At 39.3% G+C, this 21043-nt stretch overlaps 1 protein-coding gene across 1 annotated transcript; it reads left to right on the forward strand.

The window, feature by feature from the left end:
- The first annotated feature begins 4796 nt into the window (after positions 1-4796).
- Positions 4797-7738, forward strand: LOC134549376 (forkhead box protein D1-like). Its single transcript, XM_063394924.1, has one exon. The coding sequence runs from the start codon at positions 4902-4904 to the stop codon at positions 5748-5750; it is 849 nt and encodes a 282-aa protein (XP_063250994.1). The 5' UTR covers positions 4797-4901; the 3' UTR covers positions 5751-7738.
- The last annotated feature ends 13305 nt before the right edge of the window (positions 7739-21043 follow it).

Below are 21043 nucleotides of genomic sequence, written 5' to 3' on the forward strand. Positions count from 1 at the left end.
CAAAATGTCACCTTTTTCCATGACATCATTTAATGTTTCCTATTTCCCTTGTCTATATAATCTAATAGTACAGTACAAGTTAAAATATATAGGAAGACTATCTTGAAATTAACAATGCCAGAAACTGACAGCATTAGCAGCATCATCACAGATTTCTTTACAGGTTAGAGACCTAATCCTTCCTTCAGGACACCTTGAATCATTCTCCCTGCTGTTATAGTTTCACTGGTAACTTTAAAGCTCATCTGGGTATGTCTATTTCCAGACAATAAGGTAAACAGCATCTTACCATTAATCCTCTTTTCTGATGAAGCATCCCCCATCACACAATGAGAACATCTCCAGGTCTTACCAAAGCTCCATCAAAACCCTTCAATAGCCATCCCATCTGCTATTGCAAAAACATTCCTAATTCACTAATCATACTTTGAGACAATGGAATATCAGAAGAGAATAATATCTTTGTTCTCTGAATCTTTTAAAATGGTGTCCTAAAATACCTGAATCAGACAACAGTGTAGCTATTTCCTTTCAAAGTATATAACAGCATCAGGTCATTTTAGAACATCTTAACAGGACAACTTCTTTAATGACTTCTTTACTGAAGACTCATTCCTTTGAACACATCAAAACCAAATGTTGAATCAAGACAAATCGTTTCCAGGTGTCCTTAAACACTGTTAAGTAACAGTGGAAACAACAGATAGAATTAAAAATGTGTAGTAAACAAGACAACTCTATATGGGTTAGCCCCTCTATTGAACAGCATATAAACATTAGAGGGAAAAACGTTACAGAATTAGCAGGCTTTGGACCTAACAAAACACACAACGGAGCAATAAAAACTGAAGTCAAATATTTTTGTCATATCTGTTATTAGCACTGACCAGTTGATCTTTCTTTGCCTTAACTGGAAGAGGCTATATATTTGCATCAAGTGGAAAACAATTATGTCTTAAACATGGACTAAAGATGAGCAGTATAAAATCTGGTTCCACTTGGCTTCCTAACAGAGTATTCCCCAGTGCCTAGAAAACTGCCCTTCTTTAGCAAATAGTATGAGATGTATTACTTTCTGCTTTGCTGTTAAATAAATCTATTAGGATAAGGCATAAATACATTTTCTCCTTGCAGAGAAGGCTGTTCCAGCTGACTGTTGAATGGTCAAAAGTGCTGAACCAGAGGTAAAAGAAATATTTTAAAGGTTATATACTTTAGAAAGAAACACTGATGGCATATTTTGAGAGGTATTTTGAAACAGCAATTAATTCTGAAAGTATGTAGAGCTAAGGAAGAAAAGACAGTATTACACTTAAGCAATATTGTCTTTCTGAATTCCATACAACTGTAGTCAAATTTTAGTAACAAAGGCTGAGTGAGGACAAAGGCTTCCCTCAGTTGTTTTCTGCTCTTCATTACAGATTGTATGCACTGTCAGACTTTCTATCAAAACTTTGTCCTATGGCTGCAGCTGGTCTACTCTGTGACCCAAAGTAGAAACCAGACCACTCCCTAAAAGATGTGCTTGTTTTCACAGTACCAAGCAGAAAAATTTCAGGCTTTGCAAATATATGTATAGAGAAAAGAAACATTAGAATTATTGTAAGGGGATAGCCTGGATTCATACAATCAAAGCTAAGACGTTGAAAAACTCTCTTTAACCTAAATTAAGGGCAGCGGATAAAACCAGTCCTTGTACAGTGAAAATTCAGAACAGATTACATTACTGGAACAGAATTTCCAAATGCTCTTTTATCTTCATTAATCTTTTCAAGAACACATCATTTATTCACAAATTTACAGGATAAACTATTTAACTGGTCTGGCTGATAAAGCCAGCCCCTTCTTTTTATGGTACTTTGTGGGAAATCTCAGATTTATATCTGTGCAGTGTTTTAACAGCTTTGAAGATAATGTGGTGACAAAAATGATGCTTTAATAAGGTTTGTGCAGACATTTGAAGAGGAATCTGCTTCCCTAGGTTGGAAAAATTCTGCATAGTAAGAATACCCAGTATGTTTTCCCTGTCTCTTATTCTTCTTTTCAGATAAAACTGGACATTGAGCCAGTGAATGTTGCTCCTCTAATGTAAGAGCTTTGCAGACATTTCAGACACTGACAAGAGGGTTCCCACAAAGAATAAGGATAAACCAGGAAACTTGTCTTACTTTTTTAGACGGAATCTTGTTTTGAGCAAAGAGAGAAATTTTTATCTTTAATGATAAGACTCAGAGAAAAATAAAAGCTAGCTCCAGAAATAGTGTGCAGAAAGAAGGAACAAGCAAGAGACCCAGGAGTATGAGATTAATATTTTCCTTGGTGGCATATCTGAAAAACAAAAATTGTGATCTTGGAGATCAGGACTTGCAACCCTTCCAAATGTAGGGGGGTTTTGTTCACCCTTTTGTCTTTCATTCCCTGTAGGACCTTCCTTTACCTACGGAAAAAAACTGTTCATCTGTTCAGATATGGAGCCTTTTCAACACATTTTTTTTTCTTATATAAGATTTGAGTAAAAGTATCATGCATTGGACTTTTGAGCATTTACTGCATTTAAAATCCTAATTATTCAGACTGGGTCCTTTTAATAACTTCAGTTTCCTCAGTTTCTGAAAGCCTCTCCTTAAAATTGAAAACTCTAGTAAGATTGTTTTCCTTATTCTTAATTTAATTTGGACATTTGTAGGCGCTCAAAATCTGGGTTCTGTGCCTTGTCCTGCATTACAATCCTTCAATTTACAAAGTCACTACTAAAATAGCAGCACATGTGGTTGATTCTGCGTTTTCCTCTTGGAGCTATGGGGAAACGAACACACAGTCCTTGTCACAGTGAGCAGCATTCGTTCTCCAGTCTACAACTGAGTGTTTCATAAAAACACAAATTTCAGTAGAAATAACCTAATATAGAGAATCTGGTATTCTGAATTAAATTATGTTTTTTATATTATTATTGTAGGAACCCCTTTAGGTATAACTTGCTTAAAGCTGAAACAGCAGAAATGGCATGATTGTAGTAGTCTAATGTGCCAGATCACACATTTGAGAGATAATCTCAAGAATTTCTGCTATGGCTTGGCAACCATTCATCTGCAAATAAGAGAGGAGGAGAAAAAACTGGGTAAATTAGTCATCAGAAGGTTATGAAAAACTACCAGCAACAGCAAGATGATGGCAACTTTAGGATGTTCAAGGCCAACAATTTCTAGTAGGGATAGATCAGGTCAAATGAGTTTCTTCAAAAGAAATGATTGCTGAGACTGAAGACAAAAAAAGCCTGTTAAATAGTTCATCATGTCATGACTAGGATTTTTGAACAGCCAAGGCTGTTAAAACACCAGGTAGATCCCATTCACAATGATTACTGGAAAGGTGTTCTATTGTATCTTGCAAGCAGACAGGTGGCAATTCTATTCTGGCACAGGAATATTAGATAATCCATGTGACCTATAGCATTGCATTATCAGTCTTGTTTTCTAATCTAAAAACATCAGGCTACCAACTGAAACACTGGTTGGCCAATTCGAGATCCTAAGACAAGTCTTACAAAGGGCCCAATCAAGATGATCAGTCAGGGTATGAACTTCAAGATCAGGAAGAAAGGGATCATTTTAATAGATACCCTAATGTCCTCTCTCTTTGACAGAACTAGCATATGAAAGGAGCAATCAACAGTTATTTCCAGAACCCAAAATAGCCTCAACAACAGCATCAACTTCAGCCTTGTACAGTTAAACTTTGGTGCCATTATTGATCCCCAAAAACACAGACCTCATTTGTTAATACATATTTTGAACATCAAAAGTGACCCAAAAGAAGATCCTTTTTCAAAGCTTCCACCATGTTGTTTCATTTTCATATTTCAGCATATTTAATAACCTTGCTAGACTAATCTCGTGAGATCATAGAATCATTGAATCATAGAAAGATTTGGGGTTCCAACTGTCATGGGCAGGGACACCTTCCACTAGACCAGAGTGCTCAGAAACCTGTCCAACCTGGCCCGAAACACTTAAGGGGAAGCAGAATCCACAACTTCTCAGGGCAACCTTTTCCAAGATGAGATGACTGTCCTTTCCTTAGCAGTGTCAGACCTCAGGAGGCTGAGGGCCATGTCAAAGTTCAAGTGACAGTTTGTGCTTTGGGGGTGACAGAGCACAGAACTCTCTAACTCTGAGTGGTAATTGCTCCCTCAAGCAGTTTCTTGGGTTGGCAGGACTGGTCACTTGCATACTCAGCATGAAAGCTAGTTGCTATCAGAGAGTTAATAAAAAAAGGGGAGCAATTTGTGTTGGAGGGGTTTTTTTGGTTTAATTCAGTTGCACCAAGAATAGCTACACTGCAGCTATAAAATTTGATAGGTAGTTTCCTTTCACACAGCACTTTCTATTAGCAGGTAAAACAAATGTTTATTGTACTAAATACAACATGTTTGACTAAGTGTAGAACACAGGAACCAACATGTTGGTTTCAGTTTGTTCTACATATCACTGGAGAGTCTGATCCTTTCGCAACTCTATCTAGGCATCATAAATTCCTCATTAATCATTATGTTTCAATGGGGAACACTGAAGGGTGTTTTCTCAGATTATAATGAAGTGAGAGGCTAACGTCATGGTCTGTTTATCTTCATACTTAACATGGTATAATTATTTTGAAGGTTTTTTTCATTCAGCTAAGACTTGCACCTTGAGTTTTGTAAACATAGGCAGTTCAGTTTTCGTTGTTAAGGATGTTGACTTAGCAGAGTATAAAATAGAAATCTGGGTACGTGACAGCAGCACATTTGAAGTCCAACTTTCATTTCTCCTGCTGGTTCTATTCAGTGGACCAATTATTCAACTGGCTACTTGCAGTAAAATATCAGAACGCTTAAAATAAATGCTGGGTTTCAGGCTGCTATAATGACTGAAGACTCTTCTGAAAACGATGAAGGAAGTCTAGACATCTGTGCAGTAGGAGAAGAAGAAGAAAAACTGGCTCAAGGGCTTCCACCCCGAATTCTCAGCTCTCACATACATGCCAAGAAGAGTCTTCCTGTGACTGTGGATGAAGGAAGATTTCTGGATAAACCACCTCTGTCATACATAGCATTGATTGCAAAGGCAATACTTTCTTCCCCAACAAATAAACTGAATTTAGCTGCTATCTACAAATATATTGAAGATAATTTTCCTTTTTACAGGAACAAAGGACGAGGCTGGAGGAACAGTGTAAGGCACAACCTTTCACTAAATGATTGTTTCATCAAGGTGGGAAGATGTGAGGATGGAAAAGGAAACTACTGGAGTATTCACCCATCAAACTTAAATGACTTTGTTCACGGGGACTTCAGGCAACATCGGAGGTCACGAAAGCGAGGGCACCAAAAGGAGGTAAAGCACTGCCTTGCTGTGAATTATTTCACACCATGGGGACACTATCCTTCCTGTCCAGCACCAAACTGGCTTTACCAAACACATTATTTTCTGGATCCAATGTGGAAACTTCTCTATGCTGACAGATTGCAGTTTGTGCATGAATACCAAAAGTGGAATGTAAACAGTGGTTTAATCATGGGGAAGTTTTCACCTCAATTACAGACTGATAAACCCCACAGCACTTCTGAGGACTGGTTTTATGGAGCTCCTGCCACTTCAGTTATGCAGCAGAATATTTTCCTAAATATTCAGCCAGGTTTCCCTAACTCTCTTTTACTCTTTTCTCAAAAACAGCACCAAAGTGAAGCATTCAGACACATCTGTAAGTACTAGAAAGTATTTGAAGTGCTTGAATAACTTCGCAGGCAGCTTGTGACTCTGTCAAGATATAATGTTTGTTGCACAATTTTGAACTTTTGTATATGTTTAAAGACAGCAGAAGAGCTTGCTTACTTATATTAGCCAGTGATTGTCCATGATTATTACCTAAGTGTATTAGCTTTGAAACCATAACAATGATTTTTTAATCATTCTGCTGATCAATGGCCATGCATAGATTACTTCAGTATAAAAGTAAATCCATTCACACTGACTGCCCAATGAAATTATTTTTAAATTGTTCTGTATTAATCATATTATTGTATAAGACTGGTCTATTGGATTCAAATTAATACAAATGTATGTGTATTTATAACTATATATTCAAATATGTACAATCATATATTTACTTCTACATTATATTGAATAGGAAGGATAAATACATTTCTCCTTTGTCATTTGAGAATGTCTTTGAAATTATACTTGTCACCTCCCACACTGGCAATACTGAATTATTCTTCTACTCATTTAATATTGTACATTGGTTAGTACTCACTTGACACTATTAATTCTGATGCATTGTATTGATCAAAAAATCTCTGTACGTTTATATATCTTTAACCATTAAGTTGTGTACTTGTTCTCATTTGAATAATTTTTCAGATTAATAAATATTTCAAGAGAAATAGGATTGCAATACTATCTAAAATGTGTTTTAAGTTCAAATCTGCTTTTTAAATGCATGGCCACATATTAATTAACATACTTAAATGATTACTTAAAGGCAACATGGCTAATTATGAGTTTACCCATTAGCTGGGTATAATTCATTTAAGAAATTTTCATTTTTGGGATATTTCCACCTATTGCTTAGGCTTATATCTATGTTTTTAGTTCACATAGTCATACTTATGTACATAGCTACAGAGTGTATGATGTTATGAAGTGCCCATTTAAATACATTTTTAAAATGTATGTATCTATTCAGCAACCTCATGGTAGCAGAAACTTTTGAAGTTTCACACAAAGTGGTAACAAACATTGTGAAAAAACCCAGCTCTGCTAAATTATAAAACGACAAGAACTTCCTTTGAAACACTTACAGAAAATGCAGATGAAGGCACTGCAGTGCTTCAGTCATGAAATGCCCTTGTGTGTGGACAAAACATGAGAACTGGACAAAGATGGGGAAGGTAGGATGAAGATGGGATGGGAAGACTGGCTAGAGGAAACACAGATAACTGGAATTGGGACAACGAGCTCAGACATATTGATCAAAGAGCTGTGAGAAGCCTAAGGAACACAAATTGTGAATGCCAGGCAATTATAACCAGATGAGAATGAAAGCTAGGGATAAGAGTCAGGGCAGGTTTGATGAGTAGTAGGTGGGAAAAGTCTCTGCCTGCTACAGTTTATGTGTTGCATAAAATCTAATATTCATAGTTCTTTAGATGTCAGCAAATTACTTTAAAATTACACAAGAGAACAACTTACTCCTGTTTTTTCCTCACTGGGTTTACTTGGGAAAAGCTTGTAAAGTACACCTGAGGATATTCCCAGGATGACAGTGTCATTTAACTCCATCTTCCCTGCTAAGTAAGAGTTGGAGAAGGGTATTAAAGTGCATAACATGACACTCTGCTTGAGCTACTGTTACTTACCAGGTTATCCTTTATGCCTGAACTAACCATTTCAGTTTGCTCAGGAAAAAGAATTGTATTTTACCAGATTAGTGATGATGGTGGAAATGTGGCATGTACCAGTCCCTACGCACTATTCCAGGTCTTTGTTCCAGTTTCCTGTGGGAATGCAATACTAGTGACTCATCTGAAGGAGACATTCTGCTTAGATGCTCAGATTTCATTTGAAGACCATTTTGAAATAGTTGTCATACCACTAGTGATATACATACCATAGAATGAAAACTCCCATCTTAGATATTTCCACTATGATTATATAGCTGTCCATATACTTTCTTATATTTTTTGTTTTATTCAATGTGTTTTGTTTGTTTGTACAGCAACTGCATGACACATTGGAGGAGGATTCTTTTCAAGTAATAAACAACTACTTATTTTGTCCTCATCATCCAGTGGGTGTCCATTGCCTTCTAACTATGCATAGTTCAAACACTGCTCTGAAGACAAAATTACCTAATCACTATTATATTATTATTCTTCAAAGCCATAATATAATCTACTTTCAAAATTACTTGTGAGAACATCTTGAAGCACAGACCTAAAAGTCTGAGGTCAGCTGTACACATTCACTTTAGATATCAGGTTTGTGATATCACTGTATTACATTTTTGCTCTCAAAGCCCAGCAGCTGAGCTCCCATTGCCCTGGCTTTCAGCTCTGAGTGTTCAGAATGTTCCCAAGACACAAAGCAACATGGAAACCAGTGACCATCTTGATAAGTTCTGTTTTGATAGCTTGTCCTACAGTAGATGAAAGAGGTAAATCCATATCTCCAAGGCAAGTTGCAACTGCCATAATATAGAAAACACTATTTCTTCCATTAAACCCAAATAGAATTTGAAGTTATTTAACAAACAATACCCACCATTTCCTCATTGCATGATTTTAATTAATATAGACAAAAGGTCCACCTTGGATAGGAAATACGGCAAAACACCAGATTTTTTCATACAACTACAGGCAACATTTTAATGCCTTCAGCTGAGGCAAGGGCCAAGTTACCAATACACTATTTAGACAAGATGCCATTTTTCTCCTGCCCCAGTGTCTGAAAGTTTGACATTGCAATCTTAATAATGGGGTTTTTTTTTTCATTTCAGCTGAAGGAGTAGGGTTAGTATGTCATTTTGAGATAAAAATGTCAAAGTACTAACTTGAAAACGGCTTGAAGAAAAATTTCAGAGAAATAAGAAAAAAATCAGGTTCTGTATTTTACCTGAATTCTAAACCCCCAAATACACTTAGCATAGAAAAATAAATAATTTTCTGGTCTTGAAATATAATCCTTTGATTAGAGAGGACATTAGATTTCTGATACAGGAAATTACCATTTAATGAGAAGACAGAAATGTTCTTGAAAATTAAACAGATTAATTACATGCTTGTACAGAAATTTATGAGGCAGTACTTAAGGTGTAAGAGACTCCTTAAGAAGCAAAACCAACAGATACAGATGCTGAATTACAGAAAATTCAACAAGAACACCACAATAATTAAAACTTGCATGTTGACAACTTCAGCATTTTCCAGGTGAAATGTATTGCTGGGGCTGATAAAAATGTCAGGAAGTTAGAATTTTAGCATTTTGACTATAATTTCTGTTGTAGCCATACATAAGACAGAGGTCATCTTTTTCCAGGAGATCAACTTTAAGAGCCCACAGATGCAATGCCAGTGTATGACATAAATATCTGGGATGGAGGTCACATATGCTCTCACAAATAAAAACTGTCAATTGCTTTCATCTTCATTTTTGCACTAAATAAATTTTTGAACATTTGTTAACACTTTAAATAAACTATGCCTTAATGAGGAGCAGTAAGAGAACTGGGCCTGAACATGACAACCTTTTATTCAGGTAATAATTCAGAGGTAAGAATTTTAAGCCAGATAATAACACTAACTTTGCAGTTGACCTTCACCAGGTTATACAAATATTTATCCTAAAATGAAAGTTTTAAGCTAGCTTTGCCTGCTAAGGACAAAAAGTTAGTATACAGTTAAATTTCTGATACATTTGCTACCCAGCAAGATTTCTGGCTCTTAGACTTGTCCTCTTTCATATTGAAAATAGCCACTGTCCAGGGGCACAAATGAAAGCTTTATAGAAAGGGAAGCCTACAAGCCCTCTAACCACTCACTTATGCACACTGACTTATGCTCATCCAACAGTTACCCATTTCTTGTACCCCCTGAACAGGTTATAGCAGATGACCTTTGGAGGCAGAAGAACAGAAATGCCTCATCCAGTGTGCTGAGGCTCAGGTACATGGATGCATAAAGAATTTGTCAGGTTTGGCCTGTAGTGACACCGTGAGGGAAAAAAAGAAAAAAAGGGAAACACTCAAAGCTTCTTTGAGAGATGGTGTAATCAGAAATGAGATTATCAAAATGAAAATGTCCCAATCACACAGAAACAATTTGGGATCAATAAGGCACAAAAACATGGTTGATTGATTTAAGTGTGTCCTCCTGTATCGAATTCTTTTAATTTCTTTGAAGTGTAATTTTAATTAGGATCTTCCTAGGCTGGTATAATCTGATGTGTGTATGTTAAAAATATTTTTTTAAAAAGCATAAAAGCTCCTGATTTACATATACACACAAAATAGCGATAATCACTTATAAATTTAATTCTTTCTGTGTAAGGGGTAGTGTCGTGTCAAATGGATCATGCAGACATGAGTCAAATGACACAATTGTTGTACCATAGACCAAAATTTGAACCTTTTTGCCAATTGTCCTGAACAGGTGCATCCCAGCATGTGAGAAATGTCCTGGGAGAGGCTACTGAAATGGTTGAAAGCCACCATAGAAGCCACAGACCACCTTGTCCCTGAGATATTTTAGCATACATTATGTGACTGAAAAAAGTTGGACGTCACACTCTCCTGAGACCTTTAAAACTCTTTTAGTCTGTATTTTCACTATGTGTAATGGGACATTATATATGATGTCTCTGAATAACTCCGCTGTCTTACCTGTTCCCAGAACAACTGAGGATCTGGTCATCAGCATTAATTATGTCAGCCTTTCATTCTCCTCGTGCTCCTTCAGCATTTACTCTGTCATTCTGTTTCTGTATTCCTTTGTTGCCTTTCAGTTGCAGTCTGAATTTTCCACTTCAGGTTTTCCTGTGTTACCTTCTTATGCATGGCTCAGCTAACCCTGCCAGAGAAGAGTCCTGGATCCCAGTATTCCCAGTATTCATCACAGGCAAAATGATGCTTATGTCAACATACTGGAATAAGACCTTGGCTCCTGAAAGAACAATATAGAAAGAAGCTCTAGTGACTGATTCTGATTCTATCAACAGTCATTAAAAAAAGAACTAACTTCTCTGGAAGCAACAGATCACAAAGTAAGGAAAACTGAGGCTTGCAGGCTTTATTTCTATCATAAGACCATACTGCACTAATTTTCCTGTGTGCCTGACAGATTTCTTAGCTCAGGCTCTAATAGTTTCTAAAAAAGGTCACGAGAGTGTTTTTACAGAAAACATATGTCAACTGAATTTGGTAATCCAGAAGAGTTTACAGTGTTAACCAAGCAATGTTGCACATGAACTGTACTAAGGATATTTTCAGTAAAAGACACATTTTAAGTTGCTCAATAGTAGGCTGTTGAGATTGTTTATCTAATACATAAACATTTTCAGACATTTGAAGTATGTGTGTGTGTTTGAGTGTGCACACAAGCACATATTGTTCATATTTATGAGTGCTCAAAATCTCATCTTTAAATGGTATAACTTTGTAACAACTTGAAAAATCCATATAGGAAGTACAGTGGGTGTAAAAAGCACATCAGTGATGCTCCAGTATTAATAGCTGGTATGTTGGCTGCCTTCACTGCTCCTCATATTCATGACAGAAAAGCTAGATATGTACAGATAATTATCCCATCATCTTAGTAGTACTAACTCAAAGATGAGATTAAAAACAGTATTTCTGTTTAATCCATGTAGCCTGTGACACAATCAAAGAAAAAAGGTAATGAGAATACAACCCCTGAATCAGAAGCAGAAATAATGTCATAAAGGATACTCCATCAGTTAAAACCTAGATGTACATCTGACTGCTGCAGATGAAGAAATCATTGTTTAAAACATCAAGCACCAGATTCACAGACAATTGTGAAATGCAAAGCAACAAATTAAAGAGCACACAGTAAGAGTCAGAATCAATCAGGACAAAATTTATGTCATGCTTGAAAGCCGTACTAGAATTCATACAGCAGTGCTTCAGTTAGTAGATCTTTTGTTAATTGAGATACAACAATACGTACCAAAATTTAGTGAGAAATGGCAGATGTGCTACTAGCTGATAATTACTTTGCAAATCTGAATCAAATAATAGCTTTCTAACAATTAGAGTAATCATAGTAATTTTAAGGGTGGAGAGAACAAGGATGATATCAAGTTTGTGATATAAAAAACGGGAATTAATACTTGAATAATCTCCATCATTAATCAAGAAATAAATCCATCTTGCAAGTGGATTTCTTGAGAGCAGTTAATAACTGCCATCACACTTTCCTGAGCCTGCAATCCAAATATAGACAGAAAGAATGACTGATATTAGTTGTCTGAAAGTGACAATTCCCTTCTGAATATCACCAGAGCACGTGATCTGTATAATATGAAGTTTTGAAGTTAAATGATCTTATAAGGAAATTATTCAGCAGCCAGCTTGATGACTACTGTGCATCACAAGCATAGTGACATTAAGACTTTGGTAAACCTGTTGTACTTTAAGGTAAGATGAAAATATAGTGCTATTTTTTGGTGTGTATATATTAAAACTAAAAATGAAAAATTTACCAATTCAAATACCAATTTCAAAGTATTTAACTGTATTCCTATTATATACAATAGATTTAAACCTCACTTTAAGGAAGATGAACCATCCAAGAGGTCATGTGGTATTTCCAGGCATGCTGATCTTCCTGCAGAAGCTGTTCCTTCTGCAAAGCTTTGGAACACACAGTCGGTAAAAGCTAAACTGGATGTTGTATGTTCCTACAGCCCAGTAGCACAGGGCAGCTTCCTGCAAGGAAGGATGTCTGAAAATGGAGTCTCTGCTGCAGCACATCCTTCTCTGTTCACTCCAAATATGTGGTATGTCAGGGCCCAGATAAGAGATCTTCCTCTGCCTCTCAAATGAGTTTCATAAACACACTCACAAGGACAGATTCTCACTCCTCCTTTCTCCTATTTTCTTTCCTCTTTGTTTCAGAATATAATCAAAAAGACAGCATTCAGGACAATCTTTTGGTCCTCTAGGCACCTCACTTCTCACTGTTTGAGTGTTAGCAGCACTGTAGGTTATAAAAAGAATCTAAACAGATTTAAAAAAAAAAAAGGCAACAAAAAACCACTTTGGTCATAACTCTGAGAATACAAACAGGAATTTTATTTGTCAAATTCATATTTTGGTTTATTTTTGTCCTTAATAGCGTAATTCTTAACTTATGGAAGTCAGCTATACCTTTCGTGCCAATGTAAATGACTGTGAAAGGCAGCAGAAAACAGGTGCAATGTGTAACAGTCAATAAATGCATTATTTTACAGACTTCAAACATGCCCAAATGCTATTTTAAAATCTGCCATCAGTGTGCAATCTGGCAAACTCCACGGAGACCAATGACAGTTTGTACATTTAGGGTATCAAACATTTCAAATACTTAGTATGAGAAATGAATGTGAAAGCATAGTCTTATGTTTCAGTGACCAGAAGACATCTATTCATATAGAATGAGAATAGATGAATTAAACTCTGCTGGAAAAGAAACCAAGGTGCTGCTAAACCTTTGGAATTAATAAAGTAATCTACTAGCAAACAAAAGCAAAGGCAAGTTTCCAGCATCCAGCATGCCAGTGAATTGTTTCCTGGAATGGCAGGTTGCTGTACGCATGTGAGAAGCAACAGGAGCAGCTAATTTTTCTAACTGCACTTCAACAGAATACTGTCACTTGGAAGACCAAGGAAGATATATGGCCTAACATGGCCAGTGGATGTCACTGTGAATTTATGCTGTGATTTAAATAGTACCCCACAAGAGACAAATTTTGAAAGAAGAAACAAAATTTCAATTCTACTGGAAAGCAGATTTTTTCAGAAGTAACTTTCTTCCAGAAAACTATTACAGCAACTACTCTGAACTTTTGTCTGCAGAATGGTAAACTTCTCTGTAGCATCTTAACAAAATACCTAAGACTTTTCCACATTAATGGTCGACTCTTCCAGGTAAAGTACCTATGAACACCTATTGCAAAATAACGGTATCCAGGATTTACTGCAGAATGCAAGCCACTACGGACAAAAAGTATGGCCCTCTGTGCCTATACGAGTGAAGACAACAGCCTCAAGTGTACTTTTATGAATTTTTATGTTCTGTGATATGCAAGAGAGACAGACTAAATGCAGGGCTTTCTGTGCCTGCTATGTCGAACTGCCTACTTTCTTAACTAAGTGGCAGAAATTTATCCAACACATTCAATATACCTGGCTTTTGACAAATATTCCATTTGACAAGTAAAACAAACCCTCTCCATGTTCTTAAAAGTGCCAATACCATATTTTTGAATAAAGGAAGAATTAAAAATGTGTTAGTCCTGGTTCAGTGCAGATCATCTAACAGTTGTTTATCATCCCAGCTTCTTAGAGGTATTTCAGATCAGGTCAAAATCTTTAATAGCATTAAATGACACTGATTGATTGGAAGAATCAAAAGGACACGTTATGAGGGAAAGACAAGTAAGAACAGCATCTGTACTGAAGGCTGATAACAAAAGAAGTGCTCCCAAATTTGTAGAATGGGAGCCAGTGAAGATCAAGTTTAATGTGACTTTCCAGGGATGCTCAAGTGAAGAGATAGAGAAGACAACAGCAGTATGTAGGTACATGTTCCTCACAAAACTCTTCCTATAGTTTATCTCATCGTCTGAGTTAGAATCTTTCTGGCCTTTTGTGGCATTTTCCTGTGCCAGGGCAGGACTCCAGTCCTGCATCCTTTCCCTGGCAGCTACCTGCCCAGAAAGAGGCCCTGAGAAGAGGTAGAACCTTTCCTCTTTCTTCTGTGTCCTTTGAGTTGCTATCTTTGAGAATTCTCTTCACTTTGGACTTGGATTTGGAAGGTTCCACAAGCTTCTACTGTTTTTTACTATTTTGCAGTTTTCACAGCAGTGTAAGGGGAATTGTGGGAACCAACAGGACTTCTGAAAAACAAAGTTTTATACAGATGAAGTCACCATACTGAGTATGTGGAAGCGACAGGGCCACTTTTTCAATGGGGAGAAGATAGACAATGGGGTGAAAAGGGGTAGGCTCTGGCATAAAGCCTGTTCATCCCTGAATCAGAGAGACTGCTCACTCTGGCTTATCACAGACTCCAGCTGCCTCTCAAAACCTGGTTCAGTCAGGAGGAAATGTAAAAAAAGAAGCACGGCAGTGACCTGGCACAAGCAGGAGCTGAGCTACTGCATTCTCACAAAGTTTCATCACTGCTTTGGATCCATCATGTCAGTGGTGTGAGTCAGTTAACTGGGAGCCGTGCTCAGAACTCAGAAAAAGTACAGCCTCACAAAACGGTGATCTGCAACTCTAAAGGGAAAGCTATATATTAGATAACGTCACAGCCTGTCAGACCTGTGACCTTTAATTAAAGCATGTACAATCCTGTTTTCAGTCCCCTTAGCAGCGATACTCAGCTCAAAATGAGATATTTTCAGAGGCAGAAGGTTGGTTGGCAGGGGATCTGAAGGGGGGGATGATAGGTCAATCTTTCTGAGGTTCTGGTTGGGTCTAGTGAATTAGTAGCATCCTGCTATACCAAGTTGTGCCTGGAGACAAGTGACACAAGACTGACACAAGAGACTGAGATGGAAGATGAAACCCTTTTATGCATTGACTGTGTCTGAAACAAGATAGTGGGTGATGCTGGCAGTCTGTGTCAACAACAGTCTAACTCAGAGCTTACTCTGGCAGTACCATACAGAATCAAAGAACTATTTGATTTGGAAGGAATCCTAAAGATCATTTAGTTCCAACATTCCTGTCAGGGAGAGTATACCTTATTCTAGACCAGGTTGCTCAAAGACCTATCCAACCTGGTCCTGAACCCTTCTAGGGATGGGGAATTCACAATTTCTCTGGGCAACTTGTTCCAGTGTCTTACCACCCTCATAGTAAAGAATTTCTTCCCAATATCAAATCTAAACCTACTCTCTTTGAGTTTAAAGCTATTACCTCTTTTCCTGTCACTCCATGCCCTTGTAAATAGTCCTTCTCTAGCTCTCTTTTATGTCTGTGTAAACAAACTAACATACTGCATGGGGGAACTGTACATGCTGTATAATAACCTCATCCTTTCCACAGAATTTTATAGCATCAGTGCTTCCATTTCTTCAAACATTGGTCACTTGCTTAGAACTGTCAATAAGGATGGTCTTTGTTGCAGATTGTAGTGGTAGGTTTCTTTGGTGATGTGGTTATGAAGCTTTGGAAATAACTGCAATTTCCATTTTACTGGAAGTTCACTGATAGGGTGCCAGGGTGTGATTCTAACCTACATAAGAGGCACTTTGTTACATTGCCTCCCTGAAACCATGTAGTCTCTGGATTTAGCTTTTTTTCATATATCCGCCATAAGAATTAGTTTGTCCCCCCCCCAAAAAAATTTGCTGCTTATCAGTCTTACACTAAAGGTTAATACTGTTGTAAGAGAATTGAAGGGCATTACCAAAAAAAAAGAGCAATACCAGTACCTTTAGCAAAATCTAAGTGTCTTCCTGCAAAATGTAATATATCCTAAAATTCTTTCCTGATGTGCCTGTTTGTCAATGAGTTAAGTACATGGTAGTTTAGGGACACAATTTCTTCACACTTATCTCCTATTTTTGTCATTTGCATGCCCAAATTCATGTGCAATGCACTGTTAATTTACCCCAAAGTGTTCCCATGGAACATAATTTGTATGCACATAAAATATCAATGTAATATCTAGAGATGAAATCCAATGGAAACAGTTTGCTGTGAAATCCAGTCTTTGTTCTCTCATTTTTCTACTTCATTGACTTTGCTTTTTCCAAGTACTCCTAGAGATCCCTTGCATAACCCCTCATTATGCTGCATTATTACTTTATTTGGGAAATAAACTAGAAGTATTTTTATACAATCTAATTTCCCATAATTGTTGGGATAATGTTTTTCAGAAGAGAAAATGTTAATCAATTTTATTTCAAAACCACATTGAAATTCCACATAAATTGGTGCCAGAGTGCAGATGCTTCTCAACTGGGATTGGCGAGGGGAGGGAACAGAAATATATGCCAACTCTCAGTTTAATAGAAAGGACATGAGATCCGTTTTATTTGAACCAAATACTATTTAGCAACTTAAGCATCAGGAGCACATCTGATAACTTGGGTAAAATGTATTGATTTCTCTATTGATTTTTTCTAATATAGCTTCTCTGTGAGGGAGTTATAACCGAAAGTAGCGAGTGACTCAGCTAATGCCAGCTCTAAGTAGTGAGCAGATGTTCAGATATGCAAGATGGGTCATCACTAAATTCCAGAATATGACAGGTCCTAGTCTTCCACTTGCAGGCAATTCATCGTATTGGTCCTTTCTCTCTTGGCTTGCAATGTCTGAGTTTTTCCACTACAAAACTTACGCATTTTTCCACTGCTATGAAAAGTAGCTTTGTCCATAAACCAGATGTATAGATGGATTAGATAGTATATGGCCTTTATAATACTATACATTGACTTCAACCTTAGGATCAAGCATATAAAGCCTTTTTCTGCAGTCCCAAAGCTGATTCATGAGTTTAAATAATACGCAGGACCAGATAAAATACCTGTGGGTTTCTGAACAATTTATTTCCAATAAGAGCTCTAAAACTAGGCTAGGTTTTTCACTCTTGTTGATCAATTTTATATAAACAACGGATAGCAGGAAATTCTTGCACTCTTGAAAACACTGGAATTTCTGCCACTGCCTTCAATGGGATCAGAATTTCCTGGGCCCAGAGGAAATTTAGCACTGAACTCGCTGTGAGTTTTACTTTCAAACACTCCTAGAACATGCTGAGTTGGAAGGGAGGAATCAGGATTGAGTCCAACTCCCGCCTCCATGCAGGGCATCCCAAGAATCACACCAAGTGCCTGAGAGTATTGTCCAAATGCTCATGCAGCACTTTGTACTGTTGGTTTTAGCATTGTAGAGTGCTGTCTTAAATTCACGGCATAAATTCAGAGCATACCTTAGATGCAGAAGCATACCTTACAAGTAGAAAAATTACAATAAAAATAAAAAAAAGAATAATAAAACAATAGAACAATAGAAATTAATAGAACAATTTTAAAAAGAAGACAAAAAGCCTAAAAACCCCCAGTAAAGGCAACCTTGAATTACAATTAACATTATACATATTTGCACACAAGTAACACTTGAAATATACTTCCAGTGGTAGGAACTCAGACTTTAAGTTTCAAGTCTAAAGGTCCAAGAATAGAGACTGCAATGAAGACTATTCTGGGCCCTCTGGTCTTTTAAGCAGCTGTCCACAGGATTTTCTGCATACCCTAATTGTTAAGAGGAGGTTGATACTGCTCCTCAGACGGTAATTGCCACAAAGGAAGGGGGGAAGCTGGGCCAAAAAGGTAAATGGCTGCACTATAAGAAGAATTTGCTACTCTTTTTCCAGATGTATAATAAAATGAAGGTTCACCCTTCCAGCAAGCATTGTGCTTACTCCTAGTTTCTCTGACAGATTTTATTCAGACACTGTTTACTCCAATAAACAGAATGGAGAGACACTGCCCAAATTACACCACGTTATGTTCAAGGCTTCCAGATAAAACCCTCAGTGAGGTGGCACAGACCTGATTCACATCAAGACTGTTCCCATACCAGAAGTAAAAATTTACCTTGAGATTTATTCTCTAGGTTTGTTGCACTTTAGCAGCAATTCCTGATCTCTGGCACAATGTTAAAAGAAGTGTTGCACGAACTGACTCTAAAAGATAAGTCCTGAGAACAGTTTGAAAAACTAAACCCAAACAAGCCAAGAGCGGACAAAGAGGATGAGTTCGGCCTGCTGCACTCCAGGCACCACGGGCTGTCCCGAAGCTCCTCCACCGAAGCTGTGCCTCTGTCCGGGGTGCCGTGCGCAGGGAGCGGCGCATCCCCCGGGTCCGCAGCCGGCACAGCCACCGCCCCGCCAGCAGCATCCCTCCGAGCCGCGCCGGCTTCTGTGTCAGCCTACACAAAACAAACAGCAACAACTCAAACCCAACCCAACCCAAGCCAAACCAACCAACCAACCAAACAAACAAACAAACAAAACCCGAGTAAGAATCTTTCTGTAAAGTGCTGTTGAATCCCGGAACGATTCCCTGCATGCCTCGCTCGGGCCCAAGCTCCCCCGCCGCGCTAGCAGGGTGCGGAGCGATGAGCCCGGGAAGGGCCCGGGCCGGCTCTCGACCTCTCGCCCGCCCTGCCCCGCCGCCGGCCACGCGGGGGCACCAGAGCGTCGCGCTGCCCGCGCTGCCCGGCGGAGCGGAGCCCGGCGGAGCGCTGAGGGCCCGGGGCAACCCTGAGTGCCCGGCGGAGCGCTGAGGGCCCGGGGCAACCCTGAGTGCCCGGCGGAGCGCTGAGGGCCCGGGGCAACCCTGAGTGCCCGGCGGAGCGCTGAGGGCCCGGCGGAGCGCTGAGTGCCCGGCGGAGCCCTGAGTGCCCGGCGGAGCGCTGAGTGCCTGGCGGAGCGGAGCCCGGCGGAGCGCTGAGGGCCCGGGGGAGCCCTGAGTGCCCGGCGGAGCGCTGAGGGCCGGCGGAGCGGAGCCCGGCAGAGCGGAGCCCGGCGGAACCCTGAGGGCACGGCGGAACCCTGAGGGCACGGCGGAACCCTGAGGGCACGGCGGAACCCTGAGGGCACGGCGGAACCCTGAGGGCACGGCGGAACCCTGAGGGCACGGCGGAACCCTGAGGGCACGGCGGAACCCTGAGGGCACGGCTTTCGCGGGTCGCAGCCCCGCTGCACCCTAACCCGTCAGCAGGTCACTGGACGAAGGGAAGAGCTGTCTGAAGGGTGCCGCGGGCGACGGGCGTACTCTGCGCCTTCAGTCAGGTGTGAATGGGGCGTTTACCAGCGCCGGGGTGAGGGTGTTTGGCAGAGTTTCTCTGGCACCTTTGATAGCTCTTCCCTGCCCTTGTAGTACTTGTTCTTGGCACGTGGAAACAGGACAGCAATTCATCTGCGTTCACCAAAGCAATCACCCAACACCCTCCTGCTCTGAGTGCTGCTCCATGGTGCCAGTGCCAGTAGAGCTCCTGTCACCACAACTGAGAGAAAATAAGTATATGTGCTTTTAAAATAGGATTCTAAACTGCCTTTTCACCTGTCCTGGGTGAAATCGCAATCACACCAATCATAATGGTGTCAAAGAACCCAATACTGTCTTGCTCTGCATGGATACAACTTCATGGCTGCAGTGTCCCAGTATCAGAAAATGCATTCAAGCACTGCCATATTTCAGTGAATGTATGCGATGTTTTGCTGCTATTACTCTTATTATCTATAACTTATGAGTCTCAGCCAGGCTTTACTCCCCTGAGCCAAACGCTGGACAAACAAAGGCTTCCTTGGTGCCCACCGAAGGCAGTGCAGGTTGGCCAGGCCCCATGGGGAGTGCTCCAGGCCTGAAGGGCTTACAAGTGCAGAAAGACAAAACAAACAATGACAGACATAACAGGCGTGCAGGCAGTTGCCTTGGCCCTGACCCTGCCATTTTTTCTGGTTTGGTTTAACCCTGCCTGAGAGGGTGCACGATCTGGACACTTATTTTAAATGCAAATCTTGCTGGCTTACTAATCCAAGGGAACTGAATATACTTGATTTAATATATTCTTAGTTGAGCTTTTAAAAGCATTATCAGTATCAAGTATGTTTTTGTGTATTTAAACTATCAACAGAAAATAATCAATAAAGTGTATTTTCTGCATCTGTTTCCTTTAAAAATTATATTTGCTCTTCTCTTTTCTCTCTCCACTTTTGTTTTCCTCAGCCCTTTCTATTCCGTATTCATTCTTCCCAGTTTTATGCTCCATTTCCTATTTTAGGTTTCTATCTTGTGTATTTATTTTTACTCATACAGTCCCACTAGGTATCATTGAAACTAGTCACATGCTTAATTTAACACAGAATTTTTTGTGATATTATTATTTTGCTTTTTATGCAACTGTTAATCCCTAGGTAGCCTTTTCCTTGGCTCTTTGCATCTTATCTGTCTTTTGACTTAGACTCTAAGGCAGTGATTCCCGAGTCACTGCAGTTCAGCTCTTTACTTTTTCTGTGGGATTTTAGGTCCCCAACCTTCAGCCACACTGACCATGCCTGGAGTACAAGTCCTTTTCTCCTTGTTGAAACTTCGTCTCAAGCTAACATGCCTCAGTCCAGCCTTCCAACCTTGCCGTACTCCAGATCCTGCCAGTGGTGTGAAATACATCTCATTTCTAACAGTTGCCTTCCAAGAGAAGCCCACTGGAGCCCTTTATTGCTTTGCCCACCAAGTCAGCCTCAGCCAACTCAGCTTGCTCATGC

Source organism: Prinia subflava, chromosome 4 (assembly GCF_021018805.1).
Source record: "Prinia subflava isolate CZ2003 ecotype Zambia chromosome 4, Cam_Psub_1.2, whole genome shotgun sequence".
Classification (NCBI taxonomy): Eukaryota; Metazoa; Chordata; class Aves; order Passeriformes; family Cisticolidae; genus Prinia; species Prinia subflava.

What these genes read in the sequence shown, in the direction of transcription:
- LOC134549376 (XM_063394924.1), top strand. Translation starts at nt 4,902, where the DNA reads ATGACTGAAGACTCTTCTGAAAACGATGAAGGAAGTCTAGACATCTGT.